This window comes from Lagopus muta, chromosome 14, assembly GCF_023343835.1.
Source record: "Lagopus muta isolate bLagMut1 chromosome 14, bLagMut1 primary, whole genome shotgun sequence".
NCBI classification, from domain to species: domain Eukaryota; kingdom Metazoa; phylum Chordata; class Aves; order Galliformes; family Phasianidae; genus Lagopus; species Lagopus muta.
The window spans coordinates 7,715,607-7,738,312 of NC_064446.1; the positions used below are offsets into that span (position 1 = coordinate 7,715,607).

The 22,706-nt window shown below is 39.0% G+C and overlaps 1 protein-coding gene across 1 annotated transcript; it reads right to left on the minus strand.

Annotated features, from left to right (window-relative positions):
- Positions 1-728: 728 nt before the first annotated feature.
- On the minus strand, positions 729-21,650 carry ADRA1B (adrenoceptor alpha 1B). The gene is made up of 2 exons (XM_048961026.1): positions 20,150-21,650; positions 729-4,876 (listed from the first exon to the last, which is right to left on the minus strand). The coding sequence occupies exons 1-2, from the start codon at positions 21,108-21,110 to the stop codon at positions 4,314-4,316; spliced, it is 1,524 nt and encodes a 507-aa protein (XP_048816983.1). The 5' UTR covers positions 21,111-21,650; the 3' UTR covers positions 729-4,313.
- Between the last annotated feature and the right edge of the window lie 1,056 nt (positions 21,651-22,706).

Sequence of the window (22,706 nt, forward strand, 5' to 3'; positions counted from 1 at the left end):
GGGTTTGTCCCATAGTGTTTGATGGCAGTGCCCAGACCCAAGTAATTTTTCCTTTGAAGGACAACACTACAACAGGTGTGTAGTGGAAATGCTAAGTCATGGCCTGAAGCAGTGATTGAGCACCTGGTGGGAAGGCAGGGCCAACACAAGGGAGCTCAGATGCATGCAATGCAGCTGAATGACTGGAAGGGGTGAAGCCAGAATCCACCCCTTCCCAGACCTCATTTAAGGGTTGGCAGTGGAATTGAGGAGATCTCTGCTTTTCTGAGGCCTTCTGAAGGTGAGCAGCTCTTTTTCCTTTATTTCTTTATCTGTGGCTGCTGTATTTGGGCTTGTTCTCATTTGCTGTAGCCAAAGAAAAGTCTTTTCACCCTGCTGTTGTCATCCTATTATAGCATTACATGGTGAAAGATTGAGAAATAGATGAAGGTGATTTCTGTGGTCTCATCAGTGGCCTGCATTTGTTTTGGTAGTCACAGAGGATTCCTGTATTAAAAATAAAGACATTCAAGCTGGATTTATTCTTCAGAAGTCAGGTGGCCTTGCAAGGGTATCATATTTTAGGCTGGTGTGTCTGTCTTTCTCAACTGTAATCCTTGTAGTCCTTGAAGGATCAGATATATGTATTTTTTTCTTCTCTGTTTTAACAATCAGTGTGGTTGTTGCCTGTATGTTTGCTGAAGCTGTGGCTGGAGATGATTTAAGCTCTGCATATGATCACGACTCTTCCAAAGAAAGAAAATATCCCATAATTTAAACATACTTTAAAGCAACATAAGGAATCCATCATGCACTTATTTCTGTTATGCCATGTGGGCTTTCTAATTTTAAAATGTAATTGGGAAGTTAAGAAGAATGAGGCATAATTTGTTAAAATGATATCTGAAGTACATACCAGGTGCTGCCCAAACTAATTCTCACTTCTTTCTGTTATCCCGCTTTGTTGTGCTGAAGTGTGCAGTTTATTGCTTCTTCTGTCTGATGCTAGGGAGACATCAGATGATCCTCTAGGGTGTAGCCTAATGACCATGCTAAGGAAAAAATGGGTCTGATGGTGCTGTCTGTCTTAAAAAGGACAAAATAAATCAGTTTTGATTGCCTATTGTTGTTTCCAACTCCTAGTTTTCCAACTTCAACATTCATTCAGCATAAATAAGCCTTTTTTCCTTGTATCAGAGATGACCAAAGCAGAGCTTCTTTTTCTTTCCTGTTTTCTTGCCAAGGCAGCATAACACAGTCATGTCCCAAGAAGGTTATGGCACTTTACATGCTTGCCAGACTTAAGCTTGAGGAAATGAAGCACTGCAGGGTAGAGAATCCATGAATCTTGAGCCGTGTGTGTTTTGCATGCAGTTCAGATGTGCCTCTCCTGCTAAAAAGATGTGTGATGTGAAGATCAGCAGTGCTCTGGCTCTAGCAGGGATGGATGAGTCCATTCTGCTGTAGCAGCAGAGCCTAGTAGCCTTCATAGCACAGATCTTTTGGGGTAAAAATATGGGTGTCTGTCTGTGCAACACCTTCATACCTGCTCTCTCTAAGGCTTTATTGAACACTTGTCTTGGGACTTCTGACACTCTGAGGGTTTTGGCCTCAACAGGGCACAGGCTGATATGATGTTATTGGAAATCTTTTCTTTCTGATCTGTTACATTGTTTAGAGAAAACTGTTTTTTCAGTACTAAAATCTTCTTTTTCTTTTTTGGAGAATTTAAAGAAAGCAGTTTACCTTGTAAACAGATCATATGTATAACATCATATATAAAAAATGTATGGAGATTACAAATACTGGTAGGTGACCCCAGTATGGGATAAAAGGCTATCTGATGTCATAGATAATTATAGAATTGTGTTGAGGCCCTTAAATAGTGATCAGAGATCTCAGTCTTGCTAGAATTAGAATCTAATAAAAAGAATTGTTAGTCTCTGAGAGCTACGTAGTTAAAGGCTTTAGTGTAGTGAAGTGCTATTTTTTTCTGAAACCCACCAGCATCACATAGAAACTGTAAAACGTGGATAAAGTTGCTTCAATTTACTCTGCGTAAGTCACATGTGACTCAAAATCTGGCTGACTTGTGCTGTTCATTGGTTAAAGAAATTCATTTCCAGCTAAACTTTACAAAATCCAGAAGTGTTTCACAAGTTTCTGTGGATTTCCTCCGAAAAACTATAGCGAAAGTTTGAAAATGTAGTTGTCTGCCATTTGTAGGCTCAAAAATGGTAAATTGATATTAGTATATCACAAGTAGGTAAAATACTATTTATGGCAATATGAGTAGTAAGTCTGTAAATCCGTTTTATAACGCTTATACATTTTAGAAGCATTGTCCTCCTAAGAGAAAATTACAGCCTTCCTCACAATCAAAATGGAACTCTTCAAATAGATTTGCCTTCCCTGCAGTGGGACCAGAGTGGACTCGCAGTGTACTTACGTAGTTCTCACAATCCCATCTGACCACGGGAAGATCTTGGAATGTGACTTTCCTATCTTTGCTGACACTGAACTGGGAGATGTTTCATCTGACCACAAGATGCATCCATTGCTATTGTCTTAATCTGAGAATACGTATTTAAGGAAACAAAAGGAAATGGTTCTCCATTGGGACCTAATGTTTTAAATTGTCCCTAAGTGTTTTTAGTACGTCTCTTTGTGGCTTGTTCTCTGTTTCAAGCTATACAAAAGAATTGCTAAAATTCTTAAGAAGAAAAAGGAAGGAGGAAGGAGTGAATTCCTGTTTTCACACTTTATACCACTTCAAATAAAAGAAAAATCAGTCATTAATTTAATGATTCACCCTTAGTTGCAAGAGATGAGATTTCCAAACATGAGCTAAAATGTCCTTGAAGATATTCTCCAGAATTAAGTTACATACTTTGTGTGGGAACTGCTGAATAAAGGCTTGAACCTCTGACTGAGCACTAAGTCGGAGATGGGAGCACAGGTGAAGGCAATTCTCCTGTGCTGCTGGAAGGGCTGGAGCCTGACTGCACCTCTCCTCGACTCACTTAAGAGCCGACCACCAATGGGGAAGGATCTCTTCTGGAGATCCCTCCTCTGGAGTTTTGCAGCAAGCCCAGGATGCTTTCTATCTATTTTCTTTTTGTTATTATAACCTGCTCTGCCAAACTCTCTTGTTTATTTCATAATTATCACATCTTTATATTCATTGACTATATGCTTTGTTACTGAGCTTAAAACTATCGATGGCAGTGAAATTCTATCACTACTGCATTGTTTTAATACTTTCTCTTTTTATCTAACTGGCAAAGTAAAAAAACAACTCCATAAGAGCAGTACTATTTTCAAAGCATGCAGAAACAACCAAGGGCTCAGCATTTTTGTCTTTAAGCTGGCTTTTGGTCCTCCAGCGGTCAGTGCTCTTTTCTGCTCTGTTCTCAGCGCTGTTTATGAGGGATTTGGAGGAATTTATGAGTGTTGTTTTTATAAATAAGATCTTCTGGTAGCCTGTGTATTTTTCAGGACGTTTTACTGATGTGCTGAAACGTGGACTGTGAGCTCTCATCATTGCTGCTATTTTCAAACTTTTGAAATAGAACATGGTAAAGTCTAGAGGAATTCACAACTGTTGATAATAAGGGAATCATGGCAAGTAAGCAACTGCAGAGTGTCAAGAACATCCTAGGAGTTATAACTCTAAACTTAACCGCCGTGTTTTATTTTAAAATGGATGCTGTGAGGAGGGAACTTGGTTGGATTCCTGCTCCATAGTAATAGGTGCAAGTGCTTAAATTGTTGCGAAATTATTTTAATCTTTGACATTGTTTTCCATTTCTAAAGTGCTAATGTACAGTGAAGTACAGCAACAATCAGAATTTTGCAGGCAAAATCAGCAGCAGCTAGTGCTCTGGAGAGGTACAAACAACGCTGTACAACTGCATTGCTCACTTCCACTCTCAGGTATCCAAACATGCGGCTAGCACACGTGTGCACACAAACTTTCATACACGTTTCCCTTGCCCTCCCCCATATTTATACATTCTTTCTATATACATGTGTGTTTGGCTGTTCTACAGCACTACCATGATAGCTGAATAATTGGCTGTGTACTTCCCTGGGTTTATCCAGCTACTTCTCTGCATTCTGTATTTGTTTCAGTAGCATCTTTAGCAACTTATTAGGAACATGGCTAGCCTCTAGATTTTGCCATTCTTGTGATGGTAATCTGCCTGTTCCTCGCTGACTTCCTTCTAGTGCCATACTGAGAACTGTGCAGTGGTCCATGTCTTCCCCTGGGATAAATATCAGAGGTTAGTGTATGAAGAGAGCAGAATCTGTGCAGACTGATTAGAATCCATTCATTCCAGCATGATGCTTGTACTACAGTCAGTTCTACCATTCACTGTGTCACATATGTCCTCATGGTCCCCTTTGCTGGAGGCTTGGCTGCTAGCAGCAATGTGTCCATTGCGCTCTGTTAGGAGATTGAAGGTGAAGAATTGGCATGGGTCCTTTTGACTGCTGCCTTCTTGTAAGGGGCTCAGGAAAGAGCTGGGATTTTTCCATTCCTGGAATGTACACATTTCCATATGCGGGTGAGTGATTTTGCTCAGGTAGCCAGGGCTGGGAGATGCTGAAGATAATGTCCTCTGACTGCCACTTAAGAAACTCCCACTGTCTTCCAGAGAGTCCTTCCGAGGGTGTTCAAAGGAGCACCGATTCCAGTTCCTGTAGCTGTAGGCCCACCACCCCAACTGCTTTCGACGGTGGCACTGGCATTTTAGAATCTGTATGAAAGCTCTCTTGAACTCTTTGCTTGAGCAAGGGTAGATGATTGGATTCAAGCAGCTGTTAAAGTAGCCAAGCCAAAAAATCACCTTGAAGACTATTTCAGGGGGTTTCAGAGCTGAGAACAGGGATCCTGTTCAGAAGAAACAAGCAGACATTATTTGAGATAATTGATTTACCTGGAAAAGGTAAATATCCTGTCAGATCAGTGTTAGAATCTGGTTGCTGAAAATCCTTAACACGTGCTGCTTTCAGTGTTGGTCTTCTGACAATAAGGTGTTATTTATATTATTTTTAAAGCTAATGAAGAATTGCTTTATCCACCCCACAAAAGATATGGAAGCGCGTATTTAGTGTAGAATTAATATGAAGTTGCTATATGTATGTGTGTTGAACAAACTTGCTGTATACCACTGAAAGATCAAACACCCATTATCAAAACTACTACACACATGGAATAAGGTCATGCCTTCTTCAAAGAGCTATTAAATGTCACCTGCAGAAAAGGATCTAAATATTTCTGGGCTTTTCAGAAGGAGAGTATTCAGACATGCTTTATAGCTTATATTCTTTTTCAGCCTATAAATATTACCCAGTTTAGCTAGATTATTGGTAGGCTACAAACCTCTTGAAACCAGAATTAAATTTGGCAGGTGACGTATCCCAGTCATAACAAATGGTGTAAACCAAAGAAAGATTCTTTTATGAATACTTCCTGTTTTGTTCACAACTAAATAATGTCACTTCAGAGGATGCCCAAATGAAAAACTTGTACTGGGAAATAAATTTTGTGTATTTTGTATCATTAAAAAGATGGAATTATCAATTAAATTTAGTAAACTAATCTCCATAAAAGAATGCTTTTTTTTTTTTTTTTTTTAAAGCAGACATTCAACAGTTTTCCAGCTGGGAAAACACCTTTGTGTCTGGCTAAAGTAATCAAAGAACAGAGGTTCACAGGGCATCCTGCTTTCAAGAACTAGAATTAGATTTTCAGTTCTTTCTGTGGGAGATGACACTCAAACTGGAGTAACACATACCTGAGAAGAGGACCTTCTACACTGCAATGATTTAGATTCCCTGGGCTGTGAAAGCAGCTGAGTCAGTTGTGGCTGTCAGGATGCCGTGGTGGGGAGGGCTGTGATTCTAGGCATGTTTCCCATCTCATGGCAATGTAGAGGCCATGGCTTGGGCCTCTAAACTATGAAAAGCATTTCTCAGTGACTTGGTTAAAAAGCTCTTATGTGTCACAGCAGATACTGTTTACATTGAAGACAATTCTGGAGTAGCTGACTGTATGGATTTGGGTCTCCTTAGTTCACAAGGAAGTCAGAAGGAGTTACGTGCACGTTGTTTATCAGGTGGCTGCTGTCCTCCTCTGTCACTGTGTCCATTGGTACCTGATCTGGCTCAGAAGAGAAAATCAGGTACTAAAATGGCATCAGCTCTCTTTATCCCCCTCACCTGGCTAACAGAAACCAGGAGAGATCCTACGAATTCAGAATAATAGTTCTTCATTTTCCCCTTTGCTCTGTACTTGTATGCTGCTGGTTAAAATTAGCTCTGTTTTCTGGAGCTTCCTTAAAAAATGAATTACTTTTTTTTTTTTTTTAAAGCCCAGTAAATCTCATGAAGTGTCTGAAGAGCTTCCATTTTTCTTCTATGTGTAAATCTTGATTGGACAGTGGTGAGTTTTTCCAGACCAGTTTGCTTGTTGTTATCTTATACTGTAATAACTAAAAATCTGTAGGAAATTGCTCCACCAGATTTTAATAATTTTAGACATAGTAAATGCTGTGGTTTGTCTTTCAAAGATATAAAATATTATTAAGAAAGTTTGCTGACAAATTCTGTGAAATTCCCTAAGGACAAATAAAATAAGCTATAGAGATGAAAACTCTGAACCAATGCAGATAAATGAGTTGTGATTGTTTAATCTTACACGTGAGCCAAATAAAACCACGTACTGTAAAGACTAAGAGACCAAGCTGGGGGGGGGGGGGGGAAGGGGTGGAAGGAGTAAAAAGCTGAGTGCTGAAAAATGGCTGATCTTTAAATTGCTGAGAGGAATATGTGTTCCTTAAAGAAAAAAAAAAAGGTAAGGAGCTTACAACTATCTTCTACAATAACCTGTTTTTCAAATGTCATTTGAGAAAAAAAAAAGACAGCAGATTATTTTCAGCAGCTGCAGCAAGCATTTCCAAAGGTCTTTTGTATTAAAGGGCAGCAACACAAAAGAGTGGAGAATTCCTCCATAATAACCCTGACTGACAGAGGCACCTTGTATTCAAGATTCTAGAAAAATTGCTGAGCCCCAGTTGATCATTTAGAAGTGATCATGACCCAAGCTGAGTCATTAGCAGATAAAATTTGGGGATACATCAGTTTGGAAAGCTGTGTGGTGGTGTTATTTTTAAATAAATATCAGCATTTAGTTACGATAGTAGGAAAGTTCTGGAGTTAAGAAATTTGGGAACAAATTTCATGAAGCTAACGATCATGAAACAGTACTTAATTCTTCACTTTTTCCTAGTTCTGCAAACAGCATAGTGGAAATTTGTTCATTTAAGTCACAAAGAAACCATTAAGTTTTGATAAGCAGGTGAGGAAGAAGTGTGCTCTTCTGAACAAGGGGCATTTGATTAAAAAAACAACACTGACTTATAGACTGTTTTGTTAATTTATCTTATTTCAATCTGGCGTGTTAAAACTGGTTAGAATTCTTAACTCTTCTACACTTCCTTGTGTATGTGTACAAATACAGGTATATGCACTGCTCTGAAGGCAGATGAATTTCATCTATGAATTTTGCCTGTGGTACAATGCACTACTATGTCCTAGTGTTTGGTGGGGATTTTTATCACCAAAATCAGGTAGACAGTGATTTCAGGAAGGCCCAGCAGTAAGAGGTTACTGCAATCCATGTGGGTGTAAGTTCCTGAATGGGAGCATGTTCTACTTGCTGTCGGATGGCACTTCTCATCTGTCAGTCATCCTGACTACAGCATCCTCTTGATTTTACCAATGAACAATCTCAGCTGGAGGAAAGTAAAAGCAGTCAGCTGGTGGATGTGGGCTCAGTAGTTTTCTCTATGGAAAAACTGTTTGTTCTACCAGGAGTGGAACTGGAACATGCCAGTGAGATCTGCCATGACTCAACCTGTCGAACACACAGTGAATTCAAAAAGTGTTTTTGGTGGGTTCTACTGCCTTTCTACCTTCCCAAAGAAAAATCGGAATTCAAGAATATTTTCTGAGATTAACAGAAATTAATTGATCCATATGATAAAATGCATTACTGGCACTGTGTGGGTTATATTCAATGGCTACATGAACTCAGCAGAACCCCACCCATGAAGTGATCCATTTGTAATGAAGAGGGCCACCAGTGGAACATATAGAATCATTTGAAGATTTGTAGTACATTGTGGAGAATAAAAAGAGCTGAAAGGACACCCAGCAGTTAGTCTTCAATATTAAAATAATCTGAAAGAGGAAGTAAATGAAATTGGAAGTTTTCCATGTCCACCGTGGCTAATATAGGAAGCACAGTGATTTGAACTGCAGTAAGATGAACTGGGAGGTGCTTTCAGACTATCAATGCAGGAAGATGCTGGAACATCCCACTTAAGAAAGGTTTGGAATTTCAATGCTGAAGACTCTTAAAAATGGAGTAGACATACATCTACTGATCTAGGTATAGCTGATCCAGCCTTTGGGTTGGCGGATGCCCTGTGTGACTTTTTCAGATACCTTCTGGTCCTACTTTCTCTGATTGACTCTGCAGACTATAACTTTGCTCATCAGGAAAACCTCATGGCTTAAATTTTTTGGCAAGCCAGCAAAGTTTTGCATTTGATGTACTGGAATCTCACTGACACTGTAATCTTCTATATTCTCAGTAAATATATCCACTATTTAGGTTGAGGATTAACTGTCAGAAAAATGGAACGTCTGGCTGATATTTCTTTGGGCACTTATTCTCTTCAGGTTTTTAGAAAGTTTCTGAGTTTTTGTATTCAGTTCCTTCTTGCTGGGTTTCCTTTCCTACATAGAGAGAGGATGCACTAAGTCATCCAGAAGGTGGTATAGTTGGAAGTGGCTGTATATGCCGTGTACTTGTAAGTAGTTCAATTTGGTTACTATTATACAAAGCTCCTCTGCCTTTTGTAATATAAAGAGATGAAAAATATTTTGATTAACTTGTGTATTTTTAAGATTACTCTTCCTTACATTGTTCCTGTGATTAACAACATCTTTTATTTAACTGCACACATGCTTTTACCTTGAAATTAACCTGTCAGAAGCAAACAACTGTGGACTATTTTGGTACCTTGATAAAATGGGAAAGCTAAATAGACATATTCTATAAACATCAAATTCATATTTCCTTCTCTAACCTCCAACTATTTTCCCATCACAGTCTGATAAACAGATTAAGTATTTCCCTGTACTGTTTTAGATTGCTTTTCAAAATGGTTGGAAAATATTGCGCATGATTATCTCCTCAGTGATGTATTTGTGATGGCAGTAGCCAGAGTGACTCTTCTCTAAGTTACCTCCTTCCTGATGTTTCATGTTTAGCAGCTTCACTCAAAAGGAATGTAAGTTTTCTATCCTCCTGTGCTAAATACTGTGATTTATTAAACATAGCACCACAATCTTACCTCTGATTGCACCTCTTATGCTAATAAAGTTTTTGCAAAGCTTTTGCCAGACAGAAATACAGAACAGAAAATATTTTAACTCAATCAATCTGACCAGATTTTATTGTATTTTGGTCATTAATTTAACCAGCTGTGCTCAGCAGACTTGACAGAGCTATTCCGTTTGGGAATATACCGAGCAAAAGCAAACAGCATGGAAAGAAATTAAGTAGTATTTTGTTTAATAAAAGCTAATTTCATTTAAGGACTGACTGGGTCTTTATAATGAATGCTTTACTATGCTGAAAGTAAGTAAAGCATCCTCAATGAGATTAGGGAACATCATGAGAAACAATTTGGTGTATTAGTTGTCTTCACACATTCTGCAGAGCGTCTCTGTGCTACTGAAATTCAGACCACTGGAGTCAGTGGGAGTACTTGAAAGTCTTTGTAAGGGTTCATAAAGGATTTAGTGTAGCTTGGAACAGTCTCTAAATTAACAGATTGAAGAGCAGGAAAATCTTCTAGACTGGTTTACTCACAATAGCCTTAATAAAGAAATGTCTTTCACTTAAACAAGATTTGATGTAGCCCTGTACAGAGCTGAAACACATACACACATGTAAATACACATACACACTGCTTTTTCATATTCTTTCCTACTCTGTTATTTTTCTTCCATCTAAGTATCTGCTCTGTTGCTACCTCTCTCCACTGATCTCTATATGTGTACAGAAAGGAGTGTGGGAAAGTTAGGACCTTCTATTTAAGGATCCTTAATGTAACATTTGGCAAGGTTATGTTGCAAGTGTAGTACACAGGACATGTTTTAGTTTCCACATTCATGTTATGGGAGAAAAATTAAACCAGGCAATGCAACCAACCAACCATTCATCCCCTCAAACTACACCCAGGAGAAAGGAGAAAATCTGCTACTCCAGTTGTCAGGTGATCAAGTACTATAGTAATTATCTAGAGTTTAAGTCTTAAAAAGATTATGTAAGGTAATGTTCATGAGTTAATGAAAACTTTTGAAATTGCCTTTGATCTCTCTGTGCCACTGCACCCTGTGTGCCATTTCCAGCCACCTACAGGAAGTAAACAACTGTGGGTAATGATCAACAGTTGTTTGTGATGCCAGACAGCCATTTGTGAAATATCTGTTGGTTCTGTTGTGCAGTTACATTTGCTCTGTTCATCACTCATGCAAGAAATATATATACATATATTTATACTTGGGGCCAAAAGCCAAGAAGTTGCCAGAATTACAGAATTATTGCAGTGGGGAGGGATTTCGTGTGGTCTCGTTTCCAATCTTGGTCTCAAAGGAGGTTCAACACTGCATTAGCTCCCCTGAAGCCATCCCTTCTCCAGGCTGGAAAAACCCCATTCCCTCAGGTTCCCCTCACCTAGCCTACTCAACCCTGTGATATCCTTGGTCACCTCCATTGGACTCCAGTTTATCATTGCCTTCCCTGTAAGACAGCTTCCTATGTGGTTGCACTGTTCCAGGCGTGGTTTAATGAGTGTTTAATAAAAAGACATTATCACTTCCCTCCATCTACTGGCTCTGTTCCTGTGATACACTCAATATGCTCCCACCTTGCATCTGATAGGGCTGTCTGAATATTTTTACATCCTGCATTAACATCTGTGTGAGTCATCTTTGTGGGGCAGAATATTCTGTGTCTGTTTTCAAGAATGCCATGCGCTTATTATTTGTACTTAGTGGGAGCAAACTATTTAAGTATTTATATTAGACCAAAATTAATGACATTCTCTACCTATCCACCTTCTCTTTAATATCTCTCATGCTTTTCTCTTTCCACTGTGGCATGTTTGCTTTCCTGATATTTCCTTTCTTCTTCATTTTTAAATACTTAATTTTCCTCTCATGTCTCATTTAATTTTAAATTCTAGCTGCTACTCTTTTCTAATTGCTTTTTGTTGTGAAAATTGACTTTCTATTAAGTGAGCATTCACTGTTAATTTATCTTTGTCAATGAAGTCTATGAATTACTCAGAATTATCAACTATGTTCAGAATAAAGTATTTGATACTTAGATTAGATGATGGTTGAACATTTGATGAAGAGCACTGTGAGGTTTTCAGAGTTAAGGAGAGAAAGTCTCTCTGAATAAGTTTTGGGTTATCAGGTGCTGTGTTTTCTATCAGTTAACAGAAACTCGTATTTCAAGAACTTCTCAATCTGGTTCCACTTAGGGTGGGGGCCAACCTGGGGTGAGTGCATGATCTTGTTTACTGGAATAAATACTGCATTTGTTTTCATTGAAACAGAATGATCTGGAGTTGTTTAGGTCCTGTGTGTCTATTAGTATTCTGTAACAGCAGATGAACTGCAGTAAAATATGTTGTGGAGCAATAATGCAGCAGGAAGAGAGCATCACTGATCATTATTTTAATCTTAAAGAAAAGCCATAAAGTTTGGAACTTTGAAAGTTTTGTTACAGAATTGGTTGAGGGGACCTTGGAAGACAAATGCATCCTTCCTTATTGAGAGGAGAGAACAGCGTGCAGTCATGTGGCTGGATTTAAATCTGAGTTTTTCAGTGTTTTCTGGAATGCAGAAAATTCCAGTGTCTTAAAAAGCACAGTAGTGGTGTAAAACATTGCAAAATGCAAATGGTAACATGAATTCTGAAACTTGAGAAGCAGGAATTGGCTTAGGATATCATACCCTGTCCTCGCGAAGATGACTTTTGCAAAAATGATTATCGCTTCACTGTAAATTTGTTTTATGTTGAAAATCAGCCTTCCTATGAAAACCACCTTTTCCTGATGCAGTAGATGGCTGCAGTAGCCTGGCTGCGAACCACCACTGCTGCCCTGCAGTTCCTGCTGTGATTCCTGCTGTGCCAGACCTGCTACTAGCTGTTAGAGGTTGAATTACTGCCACTTCTTAATGAACAGGGAAAGCTGAAGTGCTGCATGTGGATAGCTAGTAAAATTCTCCTCATAAAAACAATAAGCTGTGTTTGACCACAGTTGTTATGAGCTTACAGAATGTGGGAAGGATTTTAGTCTTGTATTTAAGCTTTCTGTGGTCCTTTTTACCACTTGCTTAGCTAAGTCAACATGCCAAGGTTTTAAAGCTAATTGGGTTTCTCAAGCTCCTGATTTCTTTCCTGCCAGCATTCAGTTTGTTTACATTCCCTTGGATTTATTTAATATAGAAAAAAGAACCCCTGTTTACAAACAGCAGAGTACAAAACAGAGAGATACAAAATTAAGAGCTGATCAAGCTGAGAGAGCCTGCAGGCCTTCTAGGAGAAAGGATTAGGATAACAGCAGGGGGAATAAAAGATCCTGAGAAATAGGAATAGCATCCAAAAACAACAGAATAAAATTTATTAAAGAAAATGAAAGAGAAGAGATTTAAATTACTACCACAAGCCAGTGATGATGATGAGCATGTGTGCTCATTGAGGACATTGGTGTCTCTTTGAATTGCCTCAGGATGCATATTAACCAAGTTCCTGAAGTCTTGCCCATCCAAGGCCTGATCCTAAGCAAACAAATTCTTAAGCAGGTAAATTAAAGTAGCGAACATACATGACTGCCAAATCTAATTTTAAAAAGTACCTTCCTCTAAGGAAATATGAACAAGAGAAAAGCCTCAGGAAAATATTTTCCTTGCTATCCTATAGACTGGGAAAGGCTACAGTTTCTATTTTCTTTTCCTGATTAAAATCCGCAATTTCTCACCATCTGCACTGTCCATCTCTGACAAAGGATGGCTCACGTTTCAGGTGAACAAAACATTCCTACAAGACTTGCATTCACAGTGGCTCAAATCTGACATACTATTGAAGGCTCCAAAAATAGAGTTTTATCTAGAGTGACCAAAATAAAATCAGATCTTTACTTCCCTTGAAGCTTTGTTGATGGAAATTGTAGTACATTAGGTAATGTAATCTTATAGTAGGTAAGAATCAGATCTTACTAAAACTCAGAGTTGTTGCATCTTCTTGTTTTACAAGCAACTGCAAAGGGAAGTAACTGTATTTGCATTTTTAAAAGAGCAGTGCTAATGTATTTAACCACACATTACTAACACCGGCACTCCTGGTGTGCCAACATTGTCACCAGGCATGCAGATTTTATAAAATCATGCCTACAGATCCTGCTCTGGTCTGAAGTCCCCAGCTGCCCTTTGTACAGCCTCTTACAAAAGATGCTGTTGTTGCTCAAATCCTGGAGAGCTGACAAGTATTTTTAAAAACATAGGGTACAACAGACTATTGGCAAGTTGATATTTGTTGAAGGTATAGAAGAGTTAAGTAGGAACTTTCTCCAATCTAGAAAGAAAAAGATAAAGGAAATCTGTAGTTTAAAAAAGAATAAATAAATGAACTGGCAGAGTGAAGGTTCTTCGAGCCTTATCTACAGCTGTCCTATTGGCAAAAATTCTGAATGTCTTAAATAACAGAACATAGGTATTTAAGATATAGAAAATATACAAGATTTGGGGAAAAAAAGCCATCGAGCACACACAGAATTTTGTCAGAAATTCTGTTTGTGCTTGTTTATAGATCTATCCCTTCTCAATTCACACTACTTGTGATGGCTTACACTGCGGAGAAAATTAACTTTTAAAAATTTAATTAAATTTAACTTCTTTTTACACTGTGTTGCTCATGCATAAACACTGTAAAACCAAGGCCTGATTTAGGAAGAAACTCTTTCAGTACTCTAAAATTGATGGTAAGGACAGAAATAATATATTCTTGTTATTAAAAATTTGTCCAAAACAGATACAGAGTTTTGCAGCTGCTAACTAGAAAGAATATGAGCCAAGCTTATGTTTGTTTTGCAATGATTTAGCTGATCAGAGAAGTCTAGAAAAGCCACCCTGCGTCTGCTGACGTTTCATATGTTATACTTAACTATGTTCAATTACTGGGCATACTTTAGTGTCTTTTTCTCCCCTTCTCACTTTTCACCTATACCTGAGGCAATCTGTCTTGGGCATCACTAGATAACAAGAGGATTCTAGCAGGGTATTGAATACAGCTACGAAGTTACTGTATGAACTTCCGTTGTATTTTCTCCTTTGCTATTTAGACACTGATCGTTACTGCTTTTCAGTTTCTAGATGTCACTTGAAAGTCCATGAAAATAGCTCTAAATCTTGCTATGGGCTGTGGAGCAGAACTTCAGTGAGGATATGAAAGAAACATAAACATGCATTTTTATTCCTGATTATATTTCACAGACAGGTGCACTAAAGGACATACAGCTGGTGTCCTTAGAACTGTCCGCAGAAGCATAACTTTATTCAGTGCTTTCGTAATGACTGCCAACCTGAACAGTGGCACGTGTTTGGGGATTCCTAAGGCATGTGGTCCTTGTGTCTCCTGCTTTGTTGCATGCTGAAAGCTATGTTCCCTCTGGAACTACCAATTCTCTCCTGTTTTGGTTTCAATAATTTTGAGATTTCCTATTGCTGCCCACTGACTCAGTCCTGACTTTTTTTTCTCCTTGGAACTTTCTGATTCAGTGAAGGACTTTCATTGGAAGTAGTTTGTGCACCTGGAAACCAGAGTATCTTTTTTCTGCGGCTTCCATAGTGAGTCACTATTGTTTTAACCACAGCATTTTTTTTCAAGGGGCAGACGTGGTTTTATGGCAATAGTATCAGGATGTGGTCCATGCTCCTACATCACGGGTGATGATGTAACCTTGTATTTGAGAAGCCTTTCTTTTACACTTGCGGTGGGAGGATGCTGCCGTCCCTGAAGCTCAATGGGCTCCATGTGTTTTGGAGTTTTTTCTGCATATGCCTTGCATGTTTACTTTCCTAAGGCTGTACTCTAAAACTTCTTTGTTCCTCTGACCTGCAAATCAAATCTGCAAAAGAAGTGCCCAATCCTTCAGAATTCATAATTTTGGCTGCATTGATAAAACAGAATTTTTTTCTAAAATGTAGAGTACTTGGCAGTTCTAGATTAATTGTTGAAATTGATGATCTTAGAGCTCATTTCCAACCTAAAGGATTCTATGATTAAATAACTGCTAATTGGGATCCTTTGGATGCAATTTACTTTTGCACAGAAGATTCAAATCAGGGCTTAAGGGAGGATATTCTAGTAGTAAAAAGAATCTAAATTCTCCATGTGTGGCAAAACATGCTGTAGCTGTACTGGCCAAGAAATGCTCATATCATATATTTAGTCTTACAGGACTTGCCTAAAAAGTAGGAGGAGCAGTTTTCTGCTGTCACCATTATAACTGAATATGTTCCAAAGTTAGAGCTGCAAAGTGGGCAGAGGTACAGACTGCAACATGTACCATTAATTTCTCCTTGTTCTTTATGGCCATAATTCTACAGAGTAAGACTATTTAGAAAGCAGAAGGCAAGGCAAGACCAAAATGAGATGGAAGACAAACCAGGCTTGAAGCCTTTCAGAAAGCAGAACCCAGTAGTGGTGGCAGTGGTGGACCTAATGACTTGGAGTGTTTCCCATGGGAAACTCAGAGACCTAATTTGGTATTCTAGTGCAGAGATACAGAGGTTGGCCTGACGTAACATAAATCTATGTACTTTACATGAACAGCATTTTATTTTAGGAATCATTTTGTATTGGCTGGCCAATTAGCATGCAGAAGACTTTTATGTTCTTTTTTACTACAGGGAGGTTTAAAGAACTTAATATACAAAGGTAGTCAAAACAGCTGTGTCTTTGTTCTGAGGCTTTTGGGATCTTATACCACTGCCTGCTAAGTTACAAGAAGTTTGCTTCTGAATTTAGTGGCTGGTATCACAGGTTCTGTAGGAGCAGAGCGGTGGGCTCTGAACTTGGGAGTGAAAAATGCTTTGCTGATCACTACTGGAGTCAAGCAATAGGCTGGGGAAGTTGGCATGCTTTGGAACAGTAGTGGAGATGGTAGGTTTGTGTGCAAACGTGTGTTGTGTGAGCTCTACAGCTGGGAGAAGATTGGCAAGCCCAGTCTGATGCCTCATTTAACAGAGATGAGACTAAAGTTTTATCTGGTTGCCAAGGGAAAACATGATCTGTCATTTTGGATGCATTTTTAAAATGAAATTATTGGCATAAAATTAGATCTTCCTTTATTTAAAGGAGGAAGTTTTAGTGCATATAGCTGCAGGGCTCTGGTTTAGATTAATCACTTTTAGTTAACATTGTTCAACAATGCATTTTTAGTGTAGCTCTGATCAAGAATGGATTTATATGAGGGGGAAGAAAAGAAAGATTTATTCTAAAAACACAAGATATTTGCTCTTCATAGCTGAGTCACTGAATTTATAGTATGAGAAGTTGTCTCAAAGACACATCTTCATTTTGTTTTTTATGCGTCACCAGAAAAATAATTCTGAGCGGCAAGGTGAAAGTTTCCAAAGCTGTGAAGCATATATAAATAAAGACCATAGGGATATTCTGTTGCTCTGTTGCTATCTGGAAGAAATATCTGGAATAAAAACCAATTTTATCACATTATTCACTATGAGAAGTTTTGCTGCATCATCAAGTGCTTCTTTGTGCTAATAGTTTTACAGTACTCAACACCTCATGGTGTCTGTGCTCTAATTTCTCTCTGGGGCTGTATACAGAGCTCTGTCAGAGAGCTTTCTTTGCAGAGCCTTGTGATTCTTGCTTGAAAATCACCCTTTGTTGTGGAATATTTATTCAAGCAATATCCTTGCTTTCAACACCACATCAGTTCCCAGCATTTATCTGCCATCTGATGCAATAATCCTTTGTCTGGGATATAAAAATGAATAGCTGTATATATTAACGTGCCACAACCAAACAATTATAATTTTGGCTGGGCAACTAGTAGAACATCTGAGAATGCTTTTGACATGAGGAGAACTCCTACATATAAGCAGATTTACTAGATTTACTAACTCCTAGTTTTGGAGTGTTGCAGAAACAAGGATTACTGACTTTTCAAATGTGTTGCAGCTGAATCATCAGAAGTCCAGAGCTACTCTGCTAACACCACTGTGCAGTCATTGCATTACTGAGTGAAACAAGGCACACATTTTAAAGATGCAGATGTGAACGTATGATTTAGATTGGTGTTTGTAGATATAAGGGCACGAAAAATACAGGCTGAGGAAGAAGCCTTTCACTACAGTGAAGGCAAATATCTAGTCTGGAATCAGAAGTAGAAGAGGTGTTGTAGTTTGCAGTTCTGCAACGATGGGTGAATAGATTGTGACTGGAGCAGTCCAGGCACCTGTTGAGTTTTGTAAATCATAGATACAGCTTGGATTTTACATTTGCCTATCACTAAAATGGATTCTGTATCACTGTGTGTTTTCATAAGGGTTCTTAACTTTTCCTTTATGTTTGTAACTTCAGGACAAAAATGAAAAGATTTCTGTTATGAAACATGCAGCACATAGCAAAGCTCCTTAGGAAGTTCTCCATTGCTGTACCCAGTATTCCCATTGGGAATGACTGAATTATGCAGGTTGGGAAAAGGTCTTTTCCCCACTTGCTTTTGTAAACAATGCTTAGTCATCCCTAGCAGCATTAATATACAGACACAAAGTACATTAATGCACTGCTACAGACGTGAAAAGCACAAGACTCTGGAGTATCCTGAGTAAATAAAAAAAAGGAGTGGGGCAAGGAATGAGAACTGCCCTATTCTTTGTCAGTAAAACAAAGGAAGTACCACCACCAAATGTTTAAATACATTTGGATATTTTGTTGGATACTATGCATATCTTTTTTTACCCTCCTGCAATAGCAGTTCTTTTCCACTGCACTAGCGGTGCTGACACGCTTATTTTTTTCACCGTTCTAGTATTAACTGTAACAACAGCAGCTCTGCCTGACCCACCGCTCTGTGAGGCACCAGGAGCTCACAGCTCTGAAGTGAGCATGCTGTGATTCACTGGCACTCAAGCTGTGCTGGGTCAGAGCCCACAGCAGCAGGTCGCCTTTCAGCCTGCCAGGCACTGCTACCAATAGAGCTTGCTGGAGTGGCTGTCTGCTTCACTGATGGCTTGGGCACAAGTGAGATGAGAGATAAATGAGAGATAAAATAATACTGTGACAAGCTGTGAATTCTCCACTCATTTGTTATAATCAGTCACTCATTAAACCTCCCGGTAAAGACCAGGAATTTTGCAGTAATTTCCCAATGGGAAAACTGACTCTCTTCCAGAAAACCTAGTTGTTTGTCATATTAGTTATACCCTGTTACCAAAATGGTTTTAATGGACTAGTTTGCATCTGTTTGCTGAGTAGCACCAGTAGCAGTGCTAGTACTGGCTTCTGCTGGCTAAGCATGTGTTCTGTTGCATTCATGCTTGCTTTTTATTTCCAAAGTTCCTCCAATAATTCAGAATCAGAGGAAACATGACCTAGTAGATACGTGTCCAGTGCTACTGCTGGTAATATATGGGGAAAATAAATTTCTATCCACTTAAGTATGTCCTTCAGCAATGGTTGGAAACTTGTTCTATGTTGTGAACTTTCTTTCCTAAGAGATAGCATAGGACTTAAATTTTAGTAGCCAAAGACAACTTTGCTCTCAATTTTTCTTCTGTTTGGAATTTGTAACAAGCTCAGCGTTAGCTTTATGTAGATCATGAATTATGAAGACTTATCAGTTTTAGACACACTAAGTTAGAGGCAACGGTGACTCTTCAATAGCTCCAGCAGATGTGCTCTGGTTGACATTCAGTGAAGATGCAATGTCATTTAGACTAGAAATTATAATCTCAAAACACTTCACCACGACCATGCTGTTGAACACAGTTTAATTTTTTACAGGTCTCTGAAAGTATTCACTCAATTAGAAATGTTTTGATAGGGTCAGTAAGTAAACGTGAATACAGAATGTTGATAAAGGCTTTTCCTCCCTTTTTTTCTCCACCTCTCTGTATTTAGTCTGACTGTGTCTCAGAAGTGAATGTTGAACAGATATTTTTCAAAGCATAGTAATTCAATATTAACAGGTTTTGAAATGTTCCTCTTTAGAGCTGATGCTGATATTAAAGACAGTGTAAGCAGATTTCATAAGGATTTGAAATGCAGTGCACTGTTAAGGCCGAGTTGAATACTTTAATAATATTTTGAAGTTTAAGGTTGCTGTCACAAATGCACATGACGATCTCCTGGAATGCCTGAACGGAGACCTACTGAAACCAAAGGGAACAGTTTGGCAGAGAGAAGTGGGCTTCAAGGATTTATTTTTTGGGATTGGATCAATGAAATTTGAACTGAGAACCAGAACTCTTTCAGCTTCCTAAAGATCAGAAGGGTTTTGCACCTCATCATTTGGTTGGGCCCATTTTCACTTAAGACACTTTGTAATGTTTGAAGACTCTGTTTTATGGTCTGAACCTGCAGCAGTAACTGGAACAGAGAAAGTTTCAATGCTGAAACTAGTTTTGTTTCTGTCTACAAAGGTTTTGTTAAAGCTTCCTATACAAGCTAATTCAGTCTAAACAAAACCCACGAGGGAGGATTTTATATGTAAACTGACAGCATTATCCCTTGATTTGACATCACTGAGGAGGGCTCAGATGGGCAGACTTCATGCAGGCTGCACACTTTGCAAGGCTGCTGCATGAGCCTTAGAAAAAGCCAACATTAGAAATAAATTACTTTCGCTTCCCACCCTTTTATCTGTTCACTGCAGTTCTCAAAATGGTTATGTACTTCTCATTCATCTGATTATTTTCTGTGGGATTTTTATAGTAAACAACTATGCTCTTCCTCTCCCTCCCCACATTCCCTTGATTACCAACTTACCTAGAGGCAGAACAATGAAGAAAGGTAGCCAGCACAAGATAAACATGCCAACCACAATTCCCAGCGTCTTGGCTGCCTTCTTTTCTCTAGAGAATTTTAAAAGTTTGAGAGCTAAGAAATTTCTGGGATTGTGACCCTTGGATTTGTTGCTGCTTAAGGTGTCCTCATGAATGTTCCTGTAGTGGATCCGTAGCGTCAGCTCCTTGGAGTTGGACATTTCTTTCATAACCCCGGCTTCCAGATTTTTTGTAGTCCTTTTGGCCACTATGTAGACCCGACAGTACATGACGAGGATGACGATTAAAGGAATGTAAAATGACCCCAAGGAAGAAAACAAAGCGTAGAATGGTTCTTCAGTGATACGGCACACTTTCTCATCCTTGGGTGCTGGTTCTTTCCAGCCCAAAAGAGGTCCAATAGAAATTACCATGGAAAGGACCCAGACACCTAGGAGAGCTAGAATTGCTCTTCTTCTTGTTACCAAAGTTGGATACTGAAGAGAATAACGTACTCCTATATATCTATCTATGGAGATTGCACATAGACTTAAAATAGAAGCTGTACAGCAGAGCACATCAACTGCTGCCCAGATATCACAAAATATCCTCCCCAAAACCCAGTAGCCGAGGATTTCCAGTGTAGCAGAGAATGGAAGGACAGTAAAACTCAGCAACAAATCTGCTATTGCAAGGTTAATTATGAAATAGTTTGTAGGGATTCTTAAATGTCTATTGCAAGCAACAGAGAGAATTACCAAAATATTACCAATAATAGCAAAGAGTATAAAGGCACCTAGGATGAGCCCCACAGTTATCGCCCTACTGATATCCAAGGTAGGCAAATCCAGGTTGCTTGTTGTCTCATTGGAGCTGTTTGCAGAAAGATTGCTGCTATTTAATGCAGACACTTTCAAATATCCAAGTATTGATGAATTGGATTTCTCAGCAAGGTAGGCACTCATCTTAAAAGTAATTCTCCATAGCAGGTTATGATTGGATCCTGTGCACAACACGCAGATGGTTGAGTTCAGCAGAAAGTTCTCTCTCCACCCAAGAAGTTGCTGCAAAGCCCCCGCCAGGTTTGGATTGAGAACTCATCTCTCCAGCAAGCTGTTAGCTTTCAGCACGTAAAACTTGCACAGCGTGAAGTCCTCCAAAGCCTGTCGGAAACAACAGCCTGTTCAAACTCGCTTAATTTCTCACATCAACTCGTTTAAACAGAAATTAGCAGGCAGAGGTCTTGGCCGGATGTTGAAAGTAGCTGTTTTGATCATGACGGTCCCTGAAATAAAAGACAGGTTTACTGTCTTCCCTCGTGCATTTGTGGTTCGGTTGGAAGGATGCCCCCGTTAGCTGTTCTGACGTGCGTCTCCGAGGGGTTTGTCAGCAGTTCGGGGCTCTGCGGGAGCAGCTGCCTGCGCTCGCGGGCTGCGCTGCTGACATCACGGGGCGGCCCCGGCGCAGCGCTAGAGGGCAATGCGGTTCAAGATAAAGCTTCCACATCGGCGTCTGAACGCTCATAGAATGGAATGCATCGGTCTTAATTAAAGCATTCGCAACGTAGAAATTTGGGTTGAGAACCTTTAAAAAAGAAAATACAACCAGTTTTGTTATTTGAGGAAAATGCAGTCAGGAGGACATGGTGAACAAATCAATTTCGGTACAGAATGATGTGGCACCCTTTGCCTTTCACTCACCAAAAAAAAAAGGTCTTCGAGTTTATTTTGTGATCAAAGCAAATCTCATAATATTTCAGAGAACCAATCTTCTCCTGCTTTCTAAAGAGGAATAGGTTCCAAAAATAGGTTCTGTTCTATTCCTAGATTCAATATTTAATGATGGCATAGAAATGTACGTGGAATAGTCTGTTTCTCAGGGTAAACTTTGCACTAATATAGACAAAGTAGCACATTATCAAACCTTTAGTAGGATATTTATGTTTATTCTATGTTCCTGTATACCAGGCACAGCAGTGGCTTCATCTCTTTTCTGGCTAGATAAGTTTGGTAAAAACTAATGCATTGAATCCCAGCCTTGAACAGATCTGAACATCCTCAACCGCAGCCAAAGTGAAAGCAGTGAAAAGTATTTAGTCATTTTTCAATGTACTCTTTTTGCTAAAGTGTCTTAGAAAGGGCTGTGAGATCACTGAGATGGGGCCTGTTGTTCAGCTGCTACAGCCCTGGGAATAGCTGCAATAACCTATTAGGAAAAAAGTCAGTAACGAGTGATTTATATTTTACCTCCGCTAATAGCGTTACAATACTGGAAAACGTGTGCAGCTTTTGGTCACTAGACAGGGAGAAATACAGGTCTTTATAGCCTGGTACTGTTAACAACAAGAAGTGAAAGATTAGCCGAACATATAACTGCCAAAATACTGTTCTTAACTTTCTGCCATCAGATTATATTTTACAGCTGTTGTCTGAAATGCTCTGGGTTACTGTATATTGATTCTCCTATTGCAAAATGTAGTGTTTAAAAAAAAAAAAGGTTAATTCTTAATAATGCAGCTATGGCTGAAAGTTGCAGCTGAGTGCTGGTTATAAAGGATAAAT